This window comes from Callorhinchus milii, unplaced genomic scaffold (genome assembly GCF_018977255.1).
Source record: "Callorhinchus milii isolate IMCB2004 unplaced genomic scaffold, IMCB_Cmil_1.0 Scaffold24, whole genome shotgun sequence".
NCBI classification, from domain to species: domain Eukaryota; kingdom Metazoa; phylum Chordata; class Chondrichthyes; order Chimaeriformes; family Callorhinchidae; genus Callorhinchus; species Callorhinchus milii.
In genome coordinates, this window is record NW_024704765.1 from 6,978,954 (window position 1) to 7,002,740 (window position 23,787).

A 23,787-nucleotide genomic window follows, 5' to 3' on the forward strand; every position below is an offset into this window, starting at 1 on the left:
GGGAGGTCACCTCAAAGCGCTTCACAGGATTCACCGTCGAGTGTAGTGACTGTGAATTTCGGCCACAGACAATGTCCTACAACCAGCAGGGTGGTGCTCAAACATCACTGCCTTTTTGGTGAAAGCGCTCAAATTAAGTTACATCCGGGTGCCTTGACTTGTCCACATTTTCCTGTATTGACGTATGTGTTTCTTTGTCTATGAATCCGCGTTTCTCTCTCCCTCTCTCGCTCTCTCTCGTTGAGCGCTCCGAGACGCTGCCCCGCGTGAAGGGCGCTCTATAAATGCAAGTTGCTGTTGTGGCTGTGGTTGGGAGTGTCGGGATGTGGTTGGTTTTGACAGAAGTCAATTGATGGTTTCCACTTCAGAAACTTGTTGAAACCTTCTTGAAGGCTACAGCACAGGATCGGTACTGTCCACGTGAGCCAAGCACGAGACCAGCTCGGGCGAAGAAGATCCTTTGGTCCCATCTGATCTCGTCCCTCCAAGACAACCCCCTCCCCACCCCCACCAACACCCTCCCCCATCAGAGCATCAAACTGCTGTTCAAATAGGTCTAATGTCCCGGCTTCAGCTACCTTTGTCGTCAAATGGTTTCAGTCGGCACTTACCCTTTGAGTAAACAAAAGAAACACCCTATTATATATATTTTTAAAAGCCCTGCTATAAACCTACGTCCTCTTGGTCTGGAGTCTCGGTGCATCCGCACAGTCCAGTCCAGTCCACTCTGCTTCAGCCTCCATTGGAAGATGACGCGCAATATAAACATCAACTCCTCCAGGTAACGGATAAAAAAAAAAACACATTTATTTCCCACGGCAGCTGGTATTGCTTTGTTAGTGTAGTGCAAAAGTCACGAAAAGAATCCACGTGAACACGGTAACATAAATGACTTATAAATAAGTGGTACGTTTCACTCACAGACAATAAAGCAAAACCCAATGGTTTTAAAAAATGGAAATAAAAACCCAATGGTTACTTAGTCCCATCCCATCCGACCCTTTCGTTAATAGCGGCAAAACAAATATCCCCTCAATTGCACTCCTCTCTGCTCCTGGTGCGATATCTATTGGATAAATAATGTAAAACCAAAGACCGACACGTTACGGATATCATATCATTACGAAAAGAGGATCCGCCTGGCCACAAATTCCTCCTAGTCTTAACCTGTAAGACTTCGGATCGGGGCAGAATTGGGGAAAATTGGTAACTGCGAAGCCGTTGCTTTTTTTCTCTCTCCCCCCCCCACCGCCCCCCACCTCCGCAAAACAGACCTCTCGAATTTCGACTACGCTGTGTGAATTTTGACACAGATTCCCAGGATCTTAACGGGAGGTGGAATTCTGTGGGGGTGGGAAGGGCATTGATTTGCACCCCAAAGCTGGTTCGTTCACATTAACTCTGGCGTCTGTTCAGCAGAACCCATTACGGCAAAGATTAATGTCATTATTAATTGTATATTATCATATCTACAATGTAGATGGGCATACGGACGGACGGACGGCAGAGAGAGAGAGAGGTGATGGACATCTCTTGGCCCAGGCAGGTTCAGTGAATCCTTTCGAAGCTGAACGAGCTGGAAGGACGGGAATGCGATAACCTACAACTGAGCCGTGTCCAGAGTCACCAGGACCTAACTCTTTTGGGGTAAACTCGGCTGCGTTTCATAACCCCCTTCCTCGGGTTAATTATGAAACGGCTCAAACTCTAACCCTCGAGGGGGTTGCACCAGATTCAAACCGGTTTAAAGGAGTAAATGTCTCTTAGCGCTCCAAGACCTTTCGATGTGGAATAAATAAGCTTTTTTTACACAAACCCCACCACCCGAACCTTTTGTAAAACTGTTGCTATTATTATTATTATTATTATTCCACATCTTTCAAGCGTTTAAAAAACCAAACAAACTGAAAATAGTCTGGAAAAGGGCCTCCGCAGAGAGTGACGTGGTGTGTTACCCTGCCAGCTTTCTCCCTCTGAGCTGTGCCTTTCGCTGACTTTGACGAGCGTTTGATTGGAAACAAGTCCTGTCTCTCTCTCTCTCTCTCTCTGATCACCTTCTGGTGGGGAGACGGACTCAACATGAGAACATAAGAAACGTGAGATGCAAAAAAGAACAAGGTCTGGTATCTAGTTCGCCTTCCACCTTCCTGCCGGTCTCTTGCACATCTGTCCTGAATTACGTCCGTACAATACCCCCAGAGAGTTATTTCCCCAAAGAAAACTATCCAATCTTAACTTAAAATACACGTAGCTTTAACGTCGAATTAAACTGGTCCGTTCGTTAACACATCAAAAGCCGAATGCACAAAGCCACTTTTAATCATAGAAAATTAAAACGACTGAAAATACTGTGTTTTTACACAGCAGATGAAATTGATGAAAGCACTGTACTAGTGGCACATAATAGGTGTCTTATTACGCGCTGTGTGTAAACCATGTGTAAAATGCACGTGTTTATTACAGTAACGTGTCCTGCAGAGTACTTTTGCACCAGAAAACATGAGGTATGTAATTACTATTTATATTCTTTCGGTCGATTTGTACAAAAGATGTGGAATAATGAGGTTATGGTACGTCCCATATCGAGCCCCTCTTCATTACACTCCCTGGGCATCATCTCTCCGTTACGTCTGGGAATGACAAGCACTCAGTAAAGATTTTCACATGCGATAAAACCTGTAATGCAATGCAGGTTTTTTTTTCTGTGTGTGTGTGTGTGTGTGTGCGTGCGCGCGTGTGTATGGGCGGGGAGAGGATTATAATAATAATAATCCTTGCACTTGACACAGCGCCTTTCCACGTCTTCAGGACGTCTCAAAGCGCTTCACAGAATACACTGCGAAGGGAATTCACTGTATATATTTTGTGGGCGAAACGCGGCAGCCGATTGCGCACACAGCAGCGTCCCCACAAACAGTCGTGGACTGAGTGACCGAATTTTTTTTTTTTTTTAAGGGGTTATTACCCCCCGGAAATTGATCCACCAATAGACTAACAACCGGGTTCCTACTTACTGCTATTGAATGAGAATTTGAATGAGTTTGAGAATGAACAAGGTAGTAAATTGCCGCACATTCGATCCCGTTGTCACCAGTTAATAATAATAAATAATAACAATACTTACAATTGGCATAGCACCTGTCACGTCGTTGAGACGTTTCAAAGCGCTTCACAGGATATACTGTAAAGTGCAGTGACTGTGTGTTTTTGTGGGCCAAACGCGGCAGCCAACTTTGCGCACAGCGCTGCCCCACAAACAGTCGCGGAGCGAGTGAGTGAGCAGTTTTATCTGGGGGTGGGGATTGTTGGACAGAGAGAGAGAGAGAGAGAGAGAGGGAGAGAAACTCCTTTCTCTTTTCCAATCGTGCCACGGGATCCTTAACGTCCACCTGAACAGGCCGACGAGATCTCGGTTTAACTTTCTCTTCGGAAGGACTGAGCCTCCGATAGTGCGACGCCCTCTCAGACACTACATTGGAGCATCAACTTGAGACCATACGAGTACCAAGCACCGATGTGTGTTGGGGTGAGTGGGTGGGAGGGGGGGGAGGGGAGGGGTAGGGCTTGAACCCACAACCTTCTGACTTGGAGGCGAGAGAGCTACCGAGGCTGGCTTTGCAATCAGTGGCGTTCTGAGAGACCCCTGAACACAAACTGCTGGCTCTGATGGGCGGAATCTCACCCTCCAAGCTTCGGGAGGTGTCTCCTGCTGCGGGCAGGTTGTGACGGCAACGTAGTGTATCTGTTGGCCGGCCTCGGCTGGCGCGAGGGGCAAAGGGAGGCGCGATTTAGTACGCTGTCTGTCGCCCTCCGAGCGGGCGGTTGGAGGTGTGGGGGTGGGGGTGGGGTGGTGGGGGGAGACCGAACCTTGGAACGAAAATAAATAATAAGTAAGTAAGGTAAGTCAATCAGTAAATTAATGACCGAGAGAGACCAGCTTGGGCAGGAGGCTGGTGTTGACGGCGGCAGTCTGGTCTTAGAAACGGCGAGTTGTTTGCGATGAGGTAAAGAGCCGGGCGGTTGAGTTCCGAGCCCTAGAGGCTGGTGGACGAGACCGAGAGGGTGGGCGAGGATGGCGGGGGGAAGTTCAGCAGGTCGAGCACTGAGACCCCCACACTGCTCCTCCGTGTGAACATGCACGAGGCAGCCACCCACTTGTTGGTGCGGGGGTTGTACTTCTCGATGGAGTTCAGACTCGAGCTTCCGTCGTTGCCCCCCACTGCGTAAAGCCACCCGTCCATGGCCACCAGGTCGTGGGTGCTCCTGAGAAGAGACAGATGTTAGCAGGCGTCACAAGATAATAATAATAACAATAATAATAATAATCTTTGTATTTGATACAGCGCCTTTTCTGTGTGTGTCTGTGTGTGAGCGTGCGAGAGCGAGCGACCAAGCGAGTGTGTGAGCTCCGACAACCGGGGCTGGGATCTGGGACTCTCTTTTCCGGAGGGTAAATAACTCCTTAAAAAAACAATAATAAGTTGGTCACGTCAATCTGTGACTTGTGTGCCTGTGCGTGTGTGGGTGGGGTGACAACCGGTTGACGCATTTCGTCCACAAAATACGCAGTCGCTACACACGGGGGAGGGGGGGGGGGGGCGCCCCAGAGCGCTCCGAGGACAGGAGGCGAGGAAGCCTGACCTTCGGATGTTCATGGGCGCCACACTCTCCCAGGTGTTGGCCTTGGGGTTGTATCTCTCCACTGAGTTAAGGCAGCTGGTCCCGTCGTTCCCCCCAGCCACGTACAGCATCCCCTCCAGCACCGCCACCCCCGCACTGCTGCGGCGGCTCAGCATGTTGGCGATGGTGCTCCAGGTGTTGGTCTGAAACAGGAGACGGACAACAACAACTTGCATTTAGAGAGCAACCCCCCCCCCCACCCCCAACTCACACAGGGTAGCGCCCCAGAGCACTTGACGGTGTTGGGAGCAGGAACCTAGCTGAGACTGAAGGCTCATCCACTCAGGGTTGGGGGGTGGGGGGAGTGGATCGGGGTGGGGGGAGAGGTGGGGGGTTCGTAGAGGATTGAACTCATCTCTGACGCAGGTTTCTGCTCAAGCCACACAATGCCCGGGTTTACTGCACCAGTGAGCTCCACTGAGCCTCTACCTCCTGGTTCTGTGCCTCGTTCCCATTGAATGGAGGAATCTAGTGGGACATCTGCTGGTCGATGGTGAGAGCAAATTGTACAAACACGGCCCGGCTCCAATGATCAAAACAAGTTGCTTATCCACATCAGACTCCAGTGAGGAACTCAACTCAATTTCCCTGTGAAGCGCATTGGGACGTCCTCCTGAGGTGAACGGCACTGTGACCTATGGGGGGGAGTGCGAGGCATGAAGAGGGTGAGAGAGCAAATGATGGGAGTGAGAGGGAATGATGGGGGTGAGAGAGAGATGGAGGGTGTGAGAGAGAGAGATGGAGGAGGTGAGAGAGAGATGGAGGAGGTGAGAGAGAGAGATGGAGGGGCTGAGAGAGAGAGATGGAGGGGCTGAGAGAGAGAGATGGAGGGGCTGAGAGAGAGAGGCTGTAAGTGGAAGGTGCTCTGAGATAGAAGACAATCTTACTCAAGGAGCGAACCTGGGGTTTGGCAGGAGGTGAAACTAAAGCCCATAGATAGACCCGACACGACACAGTGGATTGAATTACCTGCGGATCATACTTTTCTACAGTCGCTAAGTGTGAGGAGCTATCGTAGCCCCCAACAGAGTAGAGATTTCCATCTGCAAAACAGGACAACGGCCAAACAATGTCAACCTTAGGATTGAAGTCTCGGGCTCCCATCTCTCGGAGAAAACTCTTCACAACCATTTGCACTTACGTAGTCTCCTTCACCCAGGATAGGGTCTGAGCGCTCCACACTGGTGAGGTCAGACACTCATAGGCGCGGATGGAGAGCTAGGTTTTTTCGGTGGGGTTTTAAAGACAGATAAAGAAGGGGGGTGGGGGGGGGGTGGGCGAGGTGGAGGGATTGAGGCAGAGAGTCCCAGAGGTGAGTCACTCCACTTCACAGGATTTAGCGAGGGAGAGAGAGAGAGAGAAAACACTACCACTGCGCCAGACAGACACACGTATGAGTAAAACGGAATCGTATCTGCAAACGGCCTAGAAAAGGGAGGGAAAGGTCCCCACCTAAAGTCGCCACGCGAACATAGCGCCTCCTGGTGCTCATTGCAGTGACTGAGGACCAGGTTCCTGTGAGTGGATCGAACCTTTCTGCACTGGAGACAAAAAGCCAGAGTGAGCCCCACACACACACACACACACTCCTGAACCCCCTCAATCACATCACATCACACAGCTCCAAACCCCTCAGCTTACAGGGGTACGCACTACTCCCCAAGTCATTAGTTGCCCCCCTCTCCCCCACCCTCCCCTCCTCCGCCCACCGCTTCCCCTCCAGCCTTTCACTGTCGACCCGGGAGAACGCGTGTACATTGATCTCGATTCCAGGCCGGTGTCGTTGCAGCGTCGGCGTCAGGTTCCTCCCAGTGGTACCTGTTGAGGCAAGAGGCCCCGTCGTAACCTCCCGCGGCGTACAGCAAGCCGTGGAGCACCGCCACACCCAGGCAGCTGCGTCTCGTGCCCATGGACACCTCCGGCTGCCAGGAGTTAGTGACCGGATCGTAAGATTCCACGGTGGATAAGTCCGAGGTGCCGTCGTACCTAAACCACAGAAACGCGGCATTGCTCAGCAACGGGAAGACCCCACCACGGCCTTGCCCCCCCCTCCTCCCTCTCCGAACTGCGTTATCAACCCGTCCGCTCCCTCTGCTCAGCGGGCTCCGGCCTGCTCCATGTCCTCCGCCCGGCCCAACCCACCATCGACCGGCAGGCCTTCAGCCTCTCCGCCACCCCCCCACCCCACCCTCCCCCCATCCTTTGGAACTCCAACCCACATTCCTCTGGCTTCGCCCCCTCCCTTGCCTCCTTCACGGCACGCCTCAAGACCCTCCTCTTTAGTGGACCCTGCCTTCGGTCACCCTTCCTGTTTCGGGTGGACGTTGAAAGAAAATGTTTGCGATTCGAAAAGAAATGGGAGATTCTCTCTCCCAGTGTCCTGGCTAAGGAGTGGGGAGGGTGGGGGGTTGGGAGAGGGTGGGGGGGACAAGATGGAGGGATGGAGGCAGGGTTATATTTACTGCAGTTTTCACACTTGTTATGTCCAGATGCATGGAATACATTGTGCATCTGACTCCGTTTCCAATCGGACTCAATAACTTGCAGTTCTCTCTCCACGAGCTGCAGTCGGGCTGGAACTTTACCACCCGCAGAGGTGCGGGAGCAACTCGAGCAACCCCGAGTGGGTCAAGGTGACACTGAACTGACGGGCGTAAGTTGTGGCCGAAACCATTCCCACATTCTTACCCTCCGACCGAGTACAGCCGGTTTCCGATGGCGGCCACTCCACCCTGGCCCGGCGAGTGGACATGGAGGCCACCATGTGCCACCGGTCTGTCCTGGTGTCGTAGGCTTCACAATCCCCGTGGATGGCAAACAGACTCCCGCCACCTGCAAAAACGCACAGGCCGTTGTCAGGATTATTGACTGATTGATTGATTATTATTATTATTATTGTTGTTGTTGCTATTAATTGTGGTGATTGTTATTGACCGACCGACAGCGAAGAGCACTGGGCTGGCTCCCTCGCAGCGCCGAGGCCTGGTTCTGCTGTTGCTCAGGACCCCCCGTTGCTCGGGCATCAGGTGGTACTTGAGGGCCTCGATGAGCAGGTCTTTGCACTCGGAGTGGTGCCGGACAAGCAGCTCGGTGTCTACGTTGTTCATCAGGAAGTCCCGGGTCAGCAAAGGCAGCCGCACGCACTTCATCAACTGCGGGGAACCAAAGGCCTCGCTCAGCGTCAACCCGCAAGAACCGACGAGCAAGCTCACCCGGGTGTCAACGGCAACCCAGCTTCCGAAGGTCGTTCGTCACGGGAAGGGTAGGACCGGGAAGAGGCCATTCAGCCCATCGAGCCTGTTCTCCATCAGTTGATTAGATCACGGCAGATTTTACAATCCCATTTATCACCTGATTTTTTTTTTCCTTCCCCCCCCCCCCCCCCCCCCCTCCACACCCCCCTTCAATTCAATTCCCTTTACTTCCCGAGTGTCTGCCCCACCTTCCCCAAACCCCCAACAAAAAAGGCGGTCCCTTCCTTCCCATGTCCCGCGAGACGTTTATGTCTTCAAAGGGGGACGATAAACGGCAATGAGAACGGCGACAACATGCGTTGTTATAGCCCCCCCCCCCCCCACTACAGGTGGGGCAGTGTCTCGCAGCGCTGGGATAAACCTGGAGGCTTTTGACAGTGACGGACTGCGTGGGGTGCGTTTTGGGGTCTGTTGTCTCACTCTGGGAACGTGCTGGCGCCTGCTGTCTACTTCGTGTTTGACCCAGCTCAGCACGGCCCTGTACACCTCCTCCTCCGAAGGAACATTCAAGTTGTCACTGGAGATGAGGTCTAGCACCTGCGAAGTCGGGGAAACACAGAGGAAGTTGGGCGAGGAACTCTTAAGCAAACTAAATCGTGTCCGACGTCCCAAACCCGTTTGAGGCTCGCGGATATGACAATAATACCAATAATAATAGATAATAATCTTTACATTTTCCCCTCAAAATACGCAGTCGATTCAATTTACAGTGCGTCCTGTGTAGCGCTTTGAGACGTCTCGGAGGCGTGATCAGGCGCCTTATCAAACGCAAGGATTATTATTATTGTTGTCATTATTTGATCATCGCTGTCAAAGCATTTTACAGGACGGACTGTAAAGTGTCTGTGCAGTTTTGTCGGCAAAAGTCCACTGGTGTCTTGTCTTAAAGAGGATTGTACTTACACCCCACCACAAAAGTGTTGGGGCCCAACTTGCCACATGCCTTGAGGTCAATGGCAATCTACCAGCGATCTGCTGACTGACGTTTTTTTAAGTAAATAGCAGGTAAACATAAAAGAAAACAAAGTAAACCGGTTCAGTGAACAAAAAAAACCACCGTAATATGTTGGTGCTGTTGTTGGCACCGCATTTGCTCCCGTTTAGCACCACTTCCTCGCCCCCGCCGCCAGTGTTTACACACCTCAGCGAGATTGATATCACCAGCTAAGACAGACGTGACTTTAAGAGCTCCGTGGCTAAAATAACCGCAGCGGGGAGTCCGAAGGTTCATTGTGTCGGTGATTAATGCCGCACACTGTCACTTCCTCAGGATGAAAAGGTGTGAACATTAAGGTGGGACGCGCTGCATCAACCTGGCTCAGTCGGTAGCCGTTCTCTCGCTTCTGAGTCAGAAGATTGTGGGCTTAAGCCCCACGTCAGGACTTTGAGCTCATAATAGTGTAGGCTGAGATTCCAGAGCAGTGTTTGGGGAGGGGGGAGGGGAGGGGGGGGGGGGCACTGCATTGCCGTCCTTTGAATGAGACGTTAAGCCGAGACCTCCGGGTGGACGTTAAAGATCCCGAGGCACGACTGGAAAAGACAAGGGAGTCCATCACATAAAACTGGTCATTCCCTTCATGGTTAACAATTCAAGCAACGTAAGCGTGGGTTGGCTTGAGCAAGCCCCCCAGCCCCCCACCCCACCCCCCCACCTCCTCTACCCCCCCAGAAAACAATGAGGTATTGCTGGAGCTAAACCAGCGACAGCCATTCTCATCGCCAACACTGTCTGGTTAGCTCACGAGGGCCTGTGTCTCTAAATATACCAGGTTATAAATAACTGATGTACATCCCTGAGCCACCATCAATGCCCGAGAGACCGAACTTCAGTTCCTCTAATATAAAGATATATTGATAGTGTCAATAAGAACATAAGCATTTATAAAGTAGTGGGCGATTCAGAGAGTTGGGAATCGAGGGTGAGCTGCGAGAAATGATCGGTCCGATCTGAGTGGAGCATCGAGAGGCAATTTCAGGAACGCGCTGCACTCTGCAGCAAATCCTTAATGATAATAATAATAATCTTTGCATTTGACTCAGCGCCTACGATGCGAGGACAAAGTGCGGGGGCTTTGATCGCAACTTCGAGACGTCTCAGCAGCGCTTCACAGCGCTTGTACAGTTTCGCGGGCAAAACACGGCAGCCAATTGCGCCCCGGCTCGGACCCCCACGAGCCGTCGTGGACTGAAGTGACCGCGTCGTGTATCTGTTGAACCAAGCGAGTACCTGTTTGAGAGGCAACAGCATAAACTCCTCGGTCTTGGAAACCTCCACAAAGTGCTGGAGGACGTACTTGTGGGCCGACTTGAGCAGATCGCTGCAGGAATGCGTGTCGGCGAATCCCCGGATCCCCAGGCAGTTCGACGGATCGAGTTGGCTGAGCAGGAACTTACAACAGGCGTCTCGGACACCGTTGAGCTGGAGTAGGCTGGCCGCGGGCAATAAGGTCTGCGGAGGGGGGGGAGGGGTGGGGAAAAAAAACACAGGAGGCCAATTGACATTATTTACAACCGCGCTGCAGATCTCACCCCCTTCCCTCGACGTTCGACTCCAGTTGGTAAGAAAAAAAAGCTTTTTCTTATTCCCCACCGTGCGTTTGGTTTCTAGGGCAGGGGAGGGAGGCAGTTATGTGCTAAACCATCCACCTCTCCTCTGGTCCGTAGAGGGTTGCGTTAGTAACGAAATGTAATTGGATCTCGTGTCAGTTCACTCCAACTTAATTAAACAAGATCTGCGGGGAGGGAGGGGGCCCAGGAGGGGGGGGGGGGGGGTGGGGGGATTGAGGGGGAAGTGGGGCAGGGGGTGGGTTTGGAGACCGAAAAGCGGGACCTTTTCACGAACAGATTCCATGTGATAATTAACCTTAGGAGACGTCGCAATTTACCCAATTGGTCCAAATGCCAAGAAAGCGACACCAAATGAAAGACAAAAGGCAATCTCTAACCGACTGGGATTTACTGTAGTGTGTAGTGACTGTGTCATCCATTAAGTAAACGAGGCGGTGGGGGGGTGGTGTGGGAGGGTGGGGTGATCACTTAATTTCGAAGTGAACTCCGCATACGGGTGGTGGGGTGGGGGGTGGGGGTGAAGGGGGCTGATTTAATTCTGATTTTCCGTTTTTTTTTATCACCCACAAAACATTTTACAATATATATCCTGCGAAGCGCTGTGAGACGTCTGAACGATGTGATAAGCTAATAATAACCATCCTGGCATTTTGACACAGCGCCTCATCACGTCGTCGAGACGTCTCAAAGCGCTTCGCAGGACACACTGTAAAGCGTAGTGACTGTGTGCTTTGGAGACTGCGGGCGAAACGCGGCAGCCAATTGCGCACAGCAGCGCCCCCCCTCCCCCACAAACAGCCGTGGATTGAGTGACCGCATATTTTTGGGGGGAGCGAATGTACAGGTTGTCCTTAAATCCTTCTCCAAATATCATCATCATCATAATAATAATAATAATAATAATAATCGTGTCATTTGGTAATGGTTCCTTTCACGTCGGGCAGGAGATTAATCGAAACCTCTTCGTCTGTCCCACTCCCCCCCCCACCCACCCACCCCCCACACACCCTCCCTCCAGCCCCACCACCACCAGTACCCCCACCAAAAAAAAAAACTGCCACTCGCGATCCGCAAGAAGGAAAAAAAATCTCAACAGCAATGTTTTTTTTTAAAAAAAAAAGGAGAGAGAGAGAACGAGATTGCAGGATTTAAGTCAATGCAGTATCTAGTGGTACAGGCCTGGTAACGTTGAATCCTAGACTGGGCACTATTGTGGCCAGGGTGTGACACAGATAGACTTCGGAGCTCAGTATTTGGCAAGTGAGCCGGAATTGCCACATTTTCCTGCAATCTCTGCAGACAAAAAGACGCAAATGTCACACTTAGGATCTCCCGGCTGATCTACCTGTAGCGCTCAATGCAAAGCAGTTTAACAGCTTGCTTCTCCTCTATTCCCCCACACCTCACACACCCACCCCTCACCTCCGCCCGCCCCCACTTTTACCTCCCTCCCTCCCTCCCTCCCGCCCTCCCTTCCCTTCCCTTCCCCGATCTCAACCTCCCTCCGTAACAACCGCAATAATAATCACAAGAATCCTAGCGCCTGATCACGTCGTTAAGACGTCTCCAAAGCGCTCCGCAGAATTAGGTTGTCAAGCGGATTCGACTGTGTGTTTGGTGGGCGGGAGACACAATTCCCCCCCTCGCTAGTTGCCCAGTTATCAAAAGGCGTTATCTTTTTCACAGAGATTTGGAAAAAATGTGCATTCCCTCAATTGTTAACTCAGAACAACGTGAACGGTGAATAAAAGGAGGCTCTGGGGGGGTGGGGGTGGGGGGGGGGGTGGGGTGTGGGTGGGTGGAGGTGGAGGAAGGGAGGGAGGTGGGGGAGGGAGGGAGGGAGGGAGGAGGGGAAGGGGGGTGGTGAGGTGGTGGGGAGGACGAAGGACGTGGTGGAGGGGAACAGAGAGACAGAAGCGCAAACTGAGGATATCCACCTGGACATTCCCCTCTCCCACCACGATCTCCGCAGTGTAGGCGTATTGTACCAGCTGCTCCAGTGCTTGGGGGTCGATATCGTGAAGGGTCACGTGGGTTTGGCGACTCTCGCTCATTTCATCTGCAGGCAACAACAACAACAACAAGTTACATTTACGCAGGTGTCCTTTCACGTGGGGAGGACCCAACCAAAGCGCTGGGCAGTCAAGGTATTGCACTCAAAGCTGGTGGGTTGGGATCAGGAGAAATGGAGGGCGGCGGCGGTGGAGAGGGGGTGGCGGTGGGGGGGGGGAGTGGGAGGGTGACCGAAGGCTCGGCCCCAAGACGAAGGTCTGGAGACGGGACTTCAAGGAGGAAAGGGAAGGAGCGAGGCGGAGGGACTGTGGGGTGGAGTTCAAAGGAGTGGGGGCTGTGAGGGTAGGGCGGGCGGGGCTGGGCCTGGTGGTGGTGGGACGGGGGGGGGGAGAGCACGGGGCGGGCCGGAGCCCGCTGAGCCTAACCGCAAGTGGGTCGCTTAGGCAAGAGGCCGCGATCGGCTGGTTGGCAGCGACGATTTGCCGACACTCACTGGTGAACATGGCGTGGAAGTAGGGGCTGCAGGAAGCCAGCACCAGCTTGTGGGCCTTGATCTCCTTGTTGCCCACGTGCAGGACGATGTCGCACAGCAGCCCCCGCTGCCGCATCCGGTTCATGGACACGAAGGCGTCGTGGTAGTGTCGCTTGGAGTTGTGTGAGATGCTGTGCCCATCGCGGTTCAGCAGCTGCATCCCGCCCTCCATCGCCGGGCTCCGATCCGTCCCGGCCTCCTTGGCTGGCTTCGCTCGTTGCGCCTACAACGGCAAACAAATCACCCTTACACGTAAGCTCCGCTCGCGTCGGGAGGACGCCCCAAGGCGGCTGGGCAGTCAGGGATCTGCGGCCGAGCAGAGTGGTTGGGATCCAGGAGGGCGGGCGGGCGGGTGGGGGGAGTGGGGTTGTGGGTGGCGGAGGGTGGGCAGAGGGTAGGGGTAGGGGTAGGAGGGCGATCGAAGAGACTACGCGCGAGGAAGGAACGGCAACTTCAATGGCTGCGTGGCGCTCGTGAGGGATCTGATTCCCGTGCTTAAGAGAATCCGGGTCAAGCTGGAATTCCCTGCAGCTCACCCTCGCGTGCAGATTCCAGGGATTGATTTATAATAATAATAATAATAATAATAATAATAATAATCGTGATAGCCCTGGCATTTGATAGAGCGCTTTTTTACGTCTTCTAGACGTCTCGAGGCAAGCGCTTCGCAGGATCCGCTGCAAAGTGAATCGACTGCACATTTGGTGATATATTTCATACGTTATTCCACAATAATCGCAGTACCTTCTTCTTTGGTGAGAGGGAGGAAGGTTGACTCTCCCTCTCCCCCCCCCTCTCTCTCTCTCTCTCTCCCTCTCTCTCTCTCTCTCTCTCTCTTTCTGGTCTGTAAATTTACTGACCTTGACAGCATGGGATTATAATGGGATTTTCCTACCCACACGCTGCCACAATCAATAAATGTATAAATCATCAACGTGATGTGGAGGCATATTGTGTCAGCAAATTCAAGAGGGAATTAGATTGCTCGTTGGTGGAGAATTCAATTGAAGGGTACGAGATAGAGTAATGCGGGGTCAGTTATTTTTTAAAAACTTTTTTTATATTATATCTATGTGCTCCAGAGCCGGTCAGAGGCTTTATTTATCCTGCGTAGTCCCGTGACATCTTAGCAGCAACGTGTTTGCCGAACAAGACTCAAGCTCTCCGCTTGGAGCTAATGGTGCCTTTCCAGGAGCAACCCCTTTAACGAGGTGCTCGTCTGGTCCCAATGTCTCAGGCGCCATGTTGTAAAGAGGCGCCATGCAACGATCGACCTCCTGGGAACCGCTGATGTCACTGCCTGTGCATCGTCCGCAAGAGAGGCCGCTGATCTCCCTCCCTCTCCCCCTCCCTCTCCGCTCCTCTCTTTCCCCCGGTCATAGCGAGGGATGCAGGAGCACGCACACACGAAAAGAGTGGTCACTCAACCCACCACCATGTGTGGGTTCGATTCCCAGACGAGGCAAAACATTAAGCAAGTTTCCTGACTCCACATGTTCACCTAGCAGTTAGTCGGAACCCCGCTGTTAGTCGATCGGCGGATTGCTTTCCGGGGGTAATAATCCCTCACAAAAAAATTTGGTCGCTCAACCCACGGCTGTTTGCCTGATACTGCTGTGTTTGGCCCACAAAATACACAGTCACCAGGCTTCACAGTATACGCTCTGAAGCGCTTTGAGATATCTCAGCGACGTGTATCCAATGCAAGAATCATTATTGTAATAATTATTCATTCCTTTACGGTCGATCCGTAGCCCAGAAGCACGGAAGTCCACTGCGCTCCTGAACTGGGATCAGGGACCCTCGACCTGCCAGTCTGTAGCTTCGTGTCTGCGCTGAATGCTGCCTTTACCCGTTAGGCCACGAGGGTGTTGTGTGTTCTCTCTGTGCTGCCGGAGGGAAAGGCAATTTAAAATCCTCACTTCCCCTCAATTGTGTCAAAGAGGAAACCGCCATCTGTTGGCGAGGTGCGATTCCGACCGGCGCTGAGCACAGCACGTCACAACTATTTATTTCTACCCTCTACGGAACCCGCTCTGCTTTAGTCAGCACTGAGCCTCTGTGACGCAGGCGAAGAGGGCTTCCTACCATCCAGTGCAGGAGAGAATTCGGAAAGCCATGAGCTCAATAACCCGAAAGGAATAGAAAGATCGTCCTTCCTTTCTTTCTTTCCCCTTTTTTTGGTTGTTGTTAACCATCGCCCCCCCCCCCCCCACCCACCCACCCCCTCACCACCGCCCTCTCTCCCTCCCGAAGGCAGAGAGTTGGGTTCACGAGATCACGAGAGAGGTTAGGATGAATTTCGTCTCCCAAAGCTCCCATACCTACAGTCCTCCCACATCTAGCTGTGTTTTTAAATGAGTCCCAGTGTCCTGGCCTCAACCACCTTTACTGTTAATCCTTTTTCCAATCCTTTAATCAATGGCAAGCTATGAGGTTTTAACTGGTTAGACTCCAACAGTTACCCCCGGCGCACACTCTGGGCTCCCCCCCCCCCGAGCCTCGGCTCTTGTCAACCTGCGCCTAATACTTTCTGGGATTTAGGTAAACAGGGGGCGTCCCGAGAGAGAGAGAGAGAGAGAGAGAGAGAGAGAGCATTCCATTCCAATAATCTATCTCAAGACTTTTCACGTGTAAGCGGGAAGCAGGGAATTCTCAGTTGGGTTTGGAGACTCTCAAGCACGGGGATGGGTTTCCACATGTGTCGGACACCCCCCAAAAAAACAGCTCCCTAATCCTTGGCTCTTGCCAACCTGCACGCAATACTTTTAAGATTTTCAATTGGTATCCTTTTGAAACATAACCAAACACTTATAATCTTTTTTTCTCGAACGGCATTAAGAGCGTTCCTTAGCTATTAGGGGCATAGTCAAGGCTGTGCGTTTCAACGACTGACTGAGGGGGATCGGGAGGGGGTACATGTGCCAATTAGAGTTAGCAAAGGTAAAGATATATTGGCTTGACCCCGGCTGAGGTCAGGTTCTGATACCTTTCCCTCGTTCGGTGTCTTGAGTAGATGTTATACTCCCATCGTGGTCAGGGCAGCAGGGTTGTGGACATCTCAAGCCGAGGAAACAGGATGGCAGAATCCTCCCAATTAGCTCTCCGCCTTATTTTCTCCTTATCGGTTATTTTTCCCCGTGAGTCAAAGGGCCTGCTCAAGAGAGCCTGCGAGGGGGTAGTGGGGGGGGGGTGCTATCTCGGTGACAAGGGGCGGTGGAGTTGTAAAAGCCTTAAGGGAAAGCTTTGGAAGCCGGTGGAATTATCGTGGGAGCAACAGCTGGGAAGTCAGTGACATTCCCAACGGAATCGGGTAGCATCAGTTTCATTGAATCGTCCTGTGTTAGTGTCGCTTTAACCGTGTACTATTGTACGCGTTAAAGCGAAATAACCTTTGTATTGCGTTCGCTAAGAAGAAGATCTGCAGTTCACACCACCTGCATTGGGTCAAGTCACTTCCTGGAGAACTTTACAGCACATCCCATTCCAAACACAGGGAAATTCTCTACGTGCAGGTGACGGGAATAGGTGGCAATTCTCAGTCTGGGTCTGATATCCTTAACCGCTGACCGAAACGTATTTTGATGTGCAAAGGCAAAGGTTATTGCCTGGATTTAGGGGTTCTCAAAACGAACTCATTTGACCATCCGCACACAATCATTTCTCACGACCGACAGCAAAAAAAAAAATGACAGGGTTATCCATATTCCAAGCACACCTACGCAGAACACGCGGACTGCGTTCAGCTCACACCGAATGAATACCCAATCGACAGGACAGAAGAGTGCAGAGAGAGAGAGAGAGAGAAGAGGGAAGAGAGAGAAAGAGAGAGAGAGAGAGAGAAAGAAAATAGCAGAGGGAAAAAATTACAGCAGCAGCCCTTAATAAACAGCAATGCCAAAAATCCTCAGGAAGCCGCTATCCCTTAAATATTGCTTAAGAAAGCCCTTATCACGATTATTTTGGGATTTTTTTTGACAAAATGAATTGCAACTACACAAAACCCCCCCTCTCCCCACTCCCCCCCCCCCCAACCCCTCCTCTTCCCCCACTCCCCTCCCCCTACCTTTTAAAAAAAGGTTTTTTTTTGCAGTGAGATCCTCTATTAGATAAAGCTGATTGGTGCAGCGATGTGCAATGGGGTTTCGGTGTTGGGTTAGAAACGTAAACTCATCACAGAGCGCCATTACTCCCTTAAAGAAAATTCACTGGTGTCAGCTCCCAGTTGCAGGCAACGATGACCTGATGGTTTTTACAGTGCAGGCGTAAATTCATCTTAATCGCACCATCCAGGCCAGTTGTTGCTTCCCTGGACTGCCAAGTGGCAGGGGACAACATGCCCGATAACAATAATAATAATAATAATCCTTGCATCTGATACAGCGCCTTATCGCGTCTTCGAGACGTCTCAAAGCGCTTCACAGAATATACTGCCAAGTGAATTGACTGTGTATTTTGTGGGGCGAAACTCGGCAGCCAATTGCGCACGGCGTGATAATTATAGTAATAATAATAATAATAATCATAGTATTTGAAAGAGAAGGGAGTTTCCCTCTTCCGCTGTCCTGGCCAACAATCCCTCAAATAAAAAATTGGTCACTAACTCCATGACTGGCTGTTTGTGGGACACAAAGCTGCGTACAAACCGACTGCCGTGTCTTGCCCACAAAATACACAGCCACTACACTTCACAGCATACGCCGTGAAGCGCTTTGAGACGCCTCGAAGACGCGATAAGGCGTTATCTCCAATGCAGGTATTGGTACTATTACTATTATTGTTATTATTATTATTATAAATTATGCATTCCATCCCAACAGAGATCTCTCTCTCTCTCTCTCTCTCCGGGATTTCCGCGTGTGGGAGGGTGGCGTGGAATTCTCAGCTTGGTTTGGAGACTCTTAAGCAACGGTGATGGGCTTCCGCGTGTGTCAGAACGCCCCGGCTGACCGAAAGAAAAAATGCCTGATAAACCGATGCAGGCGAGAATAAATAAAAGTAATAGGCTATCCTTTTGTCTTGCGATCCAATTTGATCCGAGACAACAAGGAAACACAACCGCGATCACAAACACACACACACACACACAGAAAAACCTGTCCTACAGCCCGTAAGATGATTAGTATGTTCTTACAAATCCAGGATCCGCGGGTGCATTTTAATAATAACATAATAATAATAATCCTTGTATTTGATATAGCGCCTTATCACGTCGTGATTGCAATCTGACTGTTAGTGTTAACCTGACTGTTAAAATGATTATTTCCCCCACCCCCACCCCCACCACGGCCCCCACGTATCACACAAACACATGCAAAGGCGATTGAGAAACGCACACCCTTTAAAAAGCACTAAACACCCACAAAGGTCTCCCGTTGCAGTGGTTCTCGGTCAAAGAAATCGTCGAGGAAATCGACGGCAAATGAGGCACAAAAAAAATAGCTGTAGGTTTGCATCGAGAAGCCTCGACGACGACGTGATAAGGCGTTATGTCAAATGCAAGGATTATTATTATTATTACAAGTATTATTTCACAATAAGCATTCGCTTCCTCTCTCTCTCTCTCTCTATATATATATATCTCAGTCTCCTCTCTCTGTCTCTCTCTCTCTCTCTCTCTCTCTCTTTCTCTGTCTCTCTGGTAGATTTCCATCCAAATCTTAAATGAGGCAACAAAAAAAAGATATATACACACACACACATATATATATATATACCTTTCCTTCCCTCACTTACCTCTCAGTCTATATTGCCTTTCCAAGGGGTGTGTGTTCTGTTCAAAGATGCAGTCTTGTGGTGTGTGTTGTATGTTGTGTGTGTGTGTCTCTCCTCTGTGTGTGTGTGTGTGTGTGTGTGTGTCTCCTCTGTGTATGTGTGTGTGTGTCTCTCCTCTGTGTGTGTTGTGTTGGGTGGAAAACGACAAAGAGGATAAAATACAATACAGGAGCTGCAATGATCCGCTACACACACACACACACACAGAGAGGAGACACACACACACAGAGAGGAAAGACACACACACACACACACAGAGGAACGACACACACACATAGAGGAGACACACACACACACACACAGGAGAGACACACACACACACACACACCAGAGAGGAGACACACACACACAGACACACACACAGAGAGGAGACACACACACACAGAGGAGAGACACACACACAGACACACACAGAGGAGACACACACACACACAGGAGAGACACACACACACACACACACACAGAGGAGAGACACACAGACACACACAGAGGAGACACACACACACACGAGAGACACACACACACACACACACACACAGAGGACACACACACACACACACACAGATGACACACACACAGAGGGGAGACACACACACACACAGAGGACACACACACACACACACAGAGGAGAGACACACACACACAGAGGAGACACACACAGAGACACACACACACACAGACACAGACACACACACACAGGCACACACACACACACAGACACACACACAGACACACACACAGAGGAGAGACACACACACACAGAGAGACACACACACAGACACACACACACAGAGACACACACACAGACACACACACAGAGCTATTCCTGTGCAACAGCTGCATTGTATCCACCAGCGTTACATTGTTGCCATAACAGAAGGGAATGTTAAACATAACACAAATAAATCGTCTGTCAAATGATTTTAGCGTAAAAAAAGGGGTTCAAATCATCTTATCCCCACCCCCCACTCCATTTACCCCCCTCCCCCCATTCCCCCCATTTCCCCCTCCCCCCATTTCCCCTCCCCCATTCCCCCCTCCCCCATTTCTCCCCCTCCCCCCATTTCCCCCCTCCCCCCCATTTCCCCCGTCCCCCCCCATTTCCCCCCCTCCCCCCATTTCCCCCCCTCCCCCCATTTCCCCCCCTCCCCCCCTCCCCCCCTGTGTGTGGTACTTACAGACATGGTTGGAAGCGATCAGTTCATTGTACATCGATTCCCACGTTGATTATTTCCCCTCCTGTTTCCCCCCCTCTCCCTCCCCCCCCCCCCCTTTCCTCTCCAATCTTCGTTTTTCAGGCAACACCACCACCCCCCCCTTACCCCCCCCCACCCCCTCCCTGCACACACCCCCGCCCCCCCCCCCCACCAATCTAAATCAGTAGCCAGACTTTGGGATTTTTTTTAATTGTCTCCATAAATGGTTAAAAGTCTTTGATCCACGTACAAGTTCACAGGTTGGGGGTGGGGTGGGGGGGAAGAGAGAGAGAGGGAGAGAAAGGGAGGGAGGAGAGAGGAGAGGGGGAGGAGAGAGATGGGGGGGGGGAGGGGGGAAGGATGGAGAAAGAGATTGACTGGGAATGGAGAAGAGGAGGAGAGAGAGAGAGAGAGAGAGAAAGATATGCCCAAATCTTTGCAAATGAGCCGGGAAGGAAGGAGCGATAGCCTTAGGGAAATTTCCCCCCTCCCCGGAAGAATAGCCGTCTTCTCCGAACCCAACACTTGACACAAATGCGACCCCCCACCCCCACCACACCCCCCCCCCCCCGAATATCCCCAGTACTGTTTTTATTTAAGGAAGCATCGTATCCACAGACCCGAAACCCACTCCGCGACGTGATGACGAACGTCAGTTCGTCGCGATATTCAATCGACGCGGCGCGTTTCGTACCATTTATTTGCGGGGTCCTGAGGGGTATCGGCGAGAGCGCTCACCTCGCAATCAGGACTGGGGTTTGTTGGAAGTTTCGCTGAGGAAAAACCTGAGGCAGGTTTCCTTACTCCACACACACACGCACACACACGCGTGCGCGCGCGCCTCTGTTTGCCCGGCGGTAAGTAGGAACCCGGCTTTCCCGGGGGTAATAATCCCTTCAAAAATAGGCATGATTTGTTCCACTCAAATCCACGGCTGTTTGTGGGGGACGCTGCCGCGCGCAATTGGCTGCCTCGTTTCGCCCACAAAATACACAGCCACTACGCTCTGCAGTACATTCTGTGAAGCGCTTCGAGGCGGCTCGAAGGCGTTGTATCAAATGCAAGGATTATTATTATTATTTATATTAGTATTTATTGGTATCCCGGATCTATTTGCCCGCCCCCTTATTAATGTTTGCTGCAAAAATTTCCCATCGTATCATCATAACCTCCTTCACCGCCTCCCCCCCCCCCCCACCCCCATCAATTGAAGGGGAGGGGGGCGAGGGGGTTGGGGGAGGGCGGGTGTGGTGAGGTGGGGATGTCAACATTTGCCAACAATCCTTCCTCACAGGGAAAAAGCACATGAGACGCCTTCATCCTCTTTAAATGCTATTCCGGGACCACCTTAAATCGCCTGCGACTTCCCATCTCCTGTCATCGCACCATCGGAAACTGTACGCGCAGATTTTTTTCTATTGTATAAAAAAATACTCTCCGGAAAGGCTCGGAATTCAGTCAGAGTGTGTGTGGGGGTGGGGGGGGGGGAGGTTGGGTGGGGGGGGGAGGGGGGGGGCAGTCAGGCCAGCCCTCGGGAATTGGAACGGGGGGGTTTCACAGAGGGGATGCGTGAAAATAACCCGAGCGGAACTAATCCTCGCATTCGATACGGAGGCTCGACACGTCGTCGAGACGTCTCAAAGCGCTTCGCGGGTTACAGTGTAAGGTGGGGCGAGGGTGCGTGTTGCGGGCCAAACTCGGCAGCCGATCGCGCATAGCAGCGTCCTCCCCCCCACACACACCACCCCCCCCCCCCCCCACCACCTCCGCAAACAGTCGTGGATCGAGAGAGAGAGAGAGCACCCCGACAGCGGATTATATCTGCTCCTTTCACATCGGGAGGACGTCTCAGAGCGCTGATTGGGAAAAATATTTCCTTTTGATAGGAAAAAAAGAAGAGTGGGAGGGGGTTGGGGTGGGGTGGTGGGGTGGGAGAGAGAAATAGCAGCTCCTAAATAAATTCCATGAAATAAATAAAATTTACAGTCGCTCCGCGTGGCGGTGTAGCCTGCGGGAGCGCTTTGGGATCGTCTCGGAGACCTGATGGGGCGCCGTACCAAACCCGAGGCTGATTCTATGATTATTGTAACCCGTGTTCCTCGGGGCTTAGAAGGAGCGCAGAAATATTAATCGCAATCCAGATCAATACAATAATAATCCTTGCGTCTGACACGGCGCCTCGTCGCGTCTTCGAGACGTCTCAAAAGCGCTTCACGGGCTGCACCGTGGATATTTTGCGGGCGAAGCGCGGCAGCCAATTGCGCAGCGTCCCTGTGGGTTGGTGTGACCGGTTTTATTTTATGCTGCAGCACTGTTTTGTTTTTGCGGAGGGATTGTTATCGGGCGAGCGCGGGCGCGGAGTCGGGAAACCTGCCCGAGGTTTGCGCCCTGACCTGCCCGGGAATCGGACACACCCGGGACTCTCTCTCTCTCGCGCTCTCTCTCTCGCGCTCTCTCTCCGCTCTCTCTCTCGCGCTCTCTCTCTCTCTCGCGCTCTCTCTCTCTCGCGCTCTCTTCTCGCGCTCTCTCTCGCGCTCTCTCTCTCTCTTGCGCTCTGTCTCTCTCTCTCTCTCGCGCTCTCTCTCTCTCTCTCTCGCGCTCTCTCTCTCTCTCTCTCGCGTGCGCTGTCTCGCGCTCTCTCGCGAGGACGGATGGAGTGAAGTGACCACTTTATTATTATTTATTATGTATTATTGTTGTTTTTGTTAGAGAAGAAGCAACAGAGTGAGAGGGAGACTGAGACACACAGAGAGGGACACACACACAGACACACACAGACACACACACAGACACACACACACACAGACACACACACAGACACACACACAGACACACACACACACAGACACACACACAGACACACACACACACAGACAGACACACACACACAGACAGACACACACACACAGACACACACAGACACACACAGACAGACACACACACACACAGACAGACACACACACAGTGACACAGTGACTGGGGCTGTGTCAGCACTTCCGGCTTTGCCGGGGATTGTGGGAGCGGAACGGAGGCTTTAACACGTTGCTACACTGTAACCGTCTCCGACACCGACACCGCGCGGCCCCGACACCGCGACACCGACACCGCACCGCGCGGCCCCGACACCGCGACACCGACACCGCACCGCGCGGCCCCGACACCGCGACACCGACACCGCGCGGCCCCGACACCGCGACACCGACACCGACACAGTATATGGCGACTCCCGGGAAGAGGTGAGAGATTCACTGAGACAACAGATACATTGTGTCTCTGAGACATTCACTGCGTTCGCTCTCTGTCACTCACTCTCACACTCACTCCCTCTCTCCTCCTCCTCCTCACTCTCACACTCTCCCTCTCCTCCTCACTCACTCTCACACTCACTCACTCCCTCTCTCCTCCTCCTCCTCACTCACTCTCACACTCACTCTCTCCTCCTCTCTCACACTCACTCTCTCCCTCTCTCCTCCTCACTCACTCACTCACTCCCTCTCTCCTCCTCCTCCTCACTCACTCTCACACTCCCTCTCTCCTCCTCCTCCTCACTCACTCTCACACTCACTCTCTCCTCCTCCTCCTCACACTCACTCTCTCCCTCTCCTCCTCCTCACTCACTCTCACACTCACTCTCTCCCTCTCCTCCTCCTCCTCACTCACTCTCACACTCACTCTCTCCTCCTCCTCCTCCTCACACTCACTCTCTCCCTCTCCTCCTCCTCCTCACTCACTCACTCCCTCTCTCCTCACTCACTCCCTCTCTCCTCCT

At 52.0% G+C, this 23,787-nt stretch overlaps 2 protein-coding genes across 2 annotated transcripts in view; one reads left to right on the plus strand and one right to left on the minus strand.

Moving 5' to 3' along the window:
• Positions 1-3,843: 3,843 nt before the first annotated feature.
• On the minus strand, positions 3,844-20,081 carry klhl17 (kelch-like family member 17). The gene is given in 13 exon segments (XM_042343551.1): positions 3,844-4,263; positions 4,642-4,823; positions 5,650-5,723; positions 6,133-6,221; positions 6,499-6,666; positions 7,369-7,411; positions 7,414-7,512; positions 7,619-7,832; positions 8,355-8,471; positions 10,162-10,383; positions 12,440-12,561; positions 13,009-13,270; positions 20,001-20,081. Coding segments are annotated over 13 exon segments (1,827 nt in total). The 5' UTR covers positions 20,007-20,081; the 3' UTR covers positions 3,844-4,034.
• Positions 20,082-23,197: 3,116 nt separating this feature from the next.
• The window catches only part of noc2l (NOC2-like nucleolar associated transcriptional repressor), a 33,688-nt gene continuing 33,098 nt past the window's right edge, over positions 23,198-23,787 (plus strand). The window contains exon 1 of the mRNA XM_042343552.1: positions 23,198-23,254. Coding sequence (XP_042199486.1) covers positions 23,235-23,254 — 20 coding nt within the window. The 5' untranslated portion in view covers positions 23,198-23,234. The remainder of the gene's footprint in view (positions 23,255-23,787) is intronic.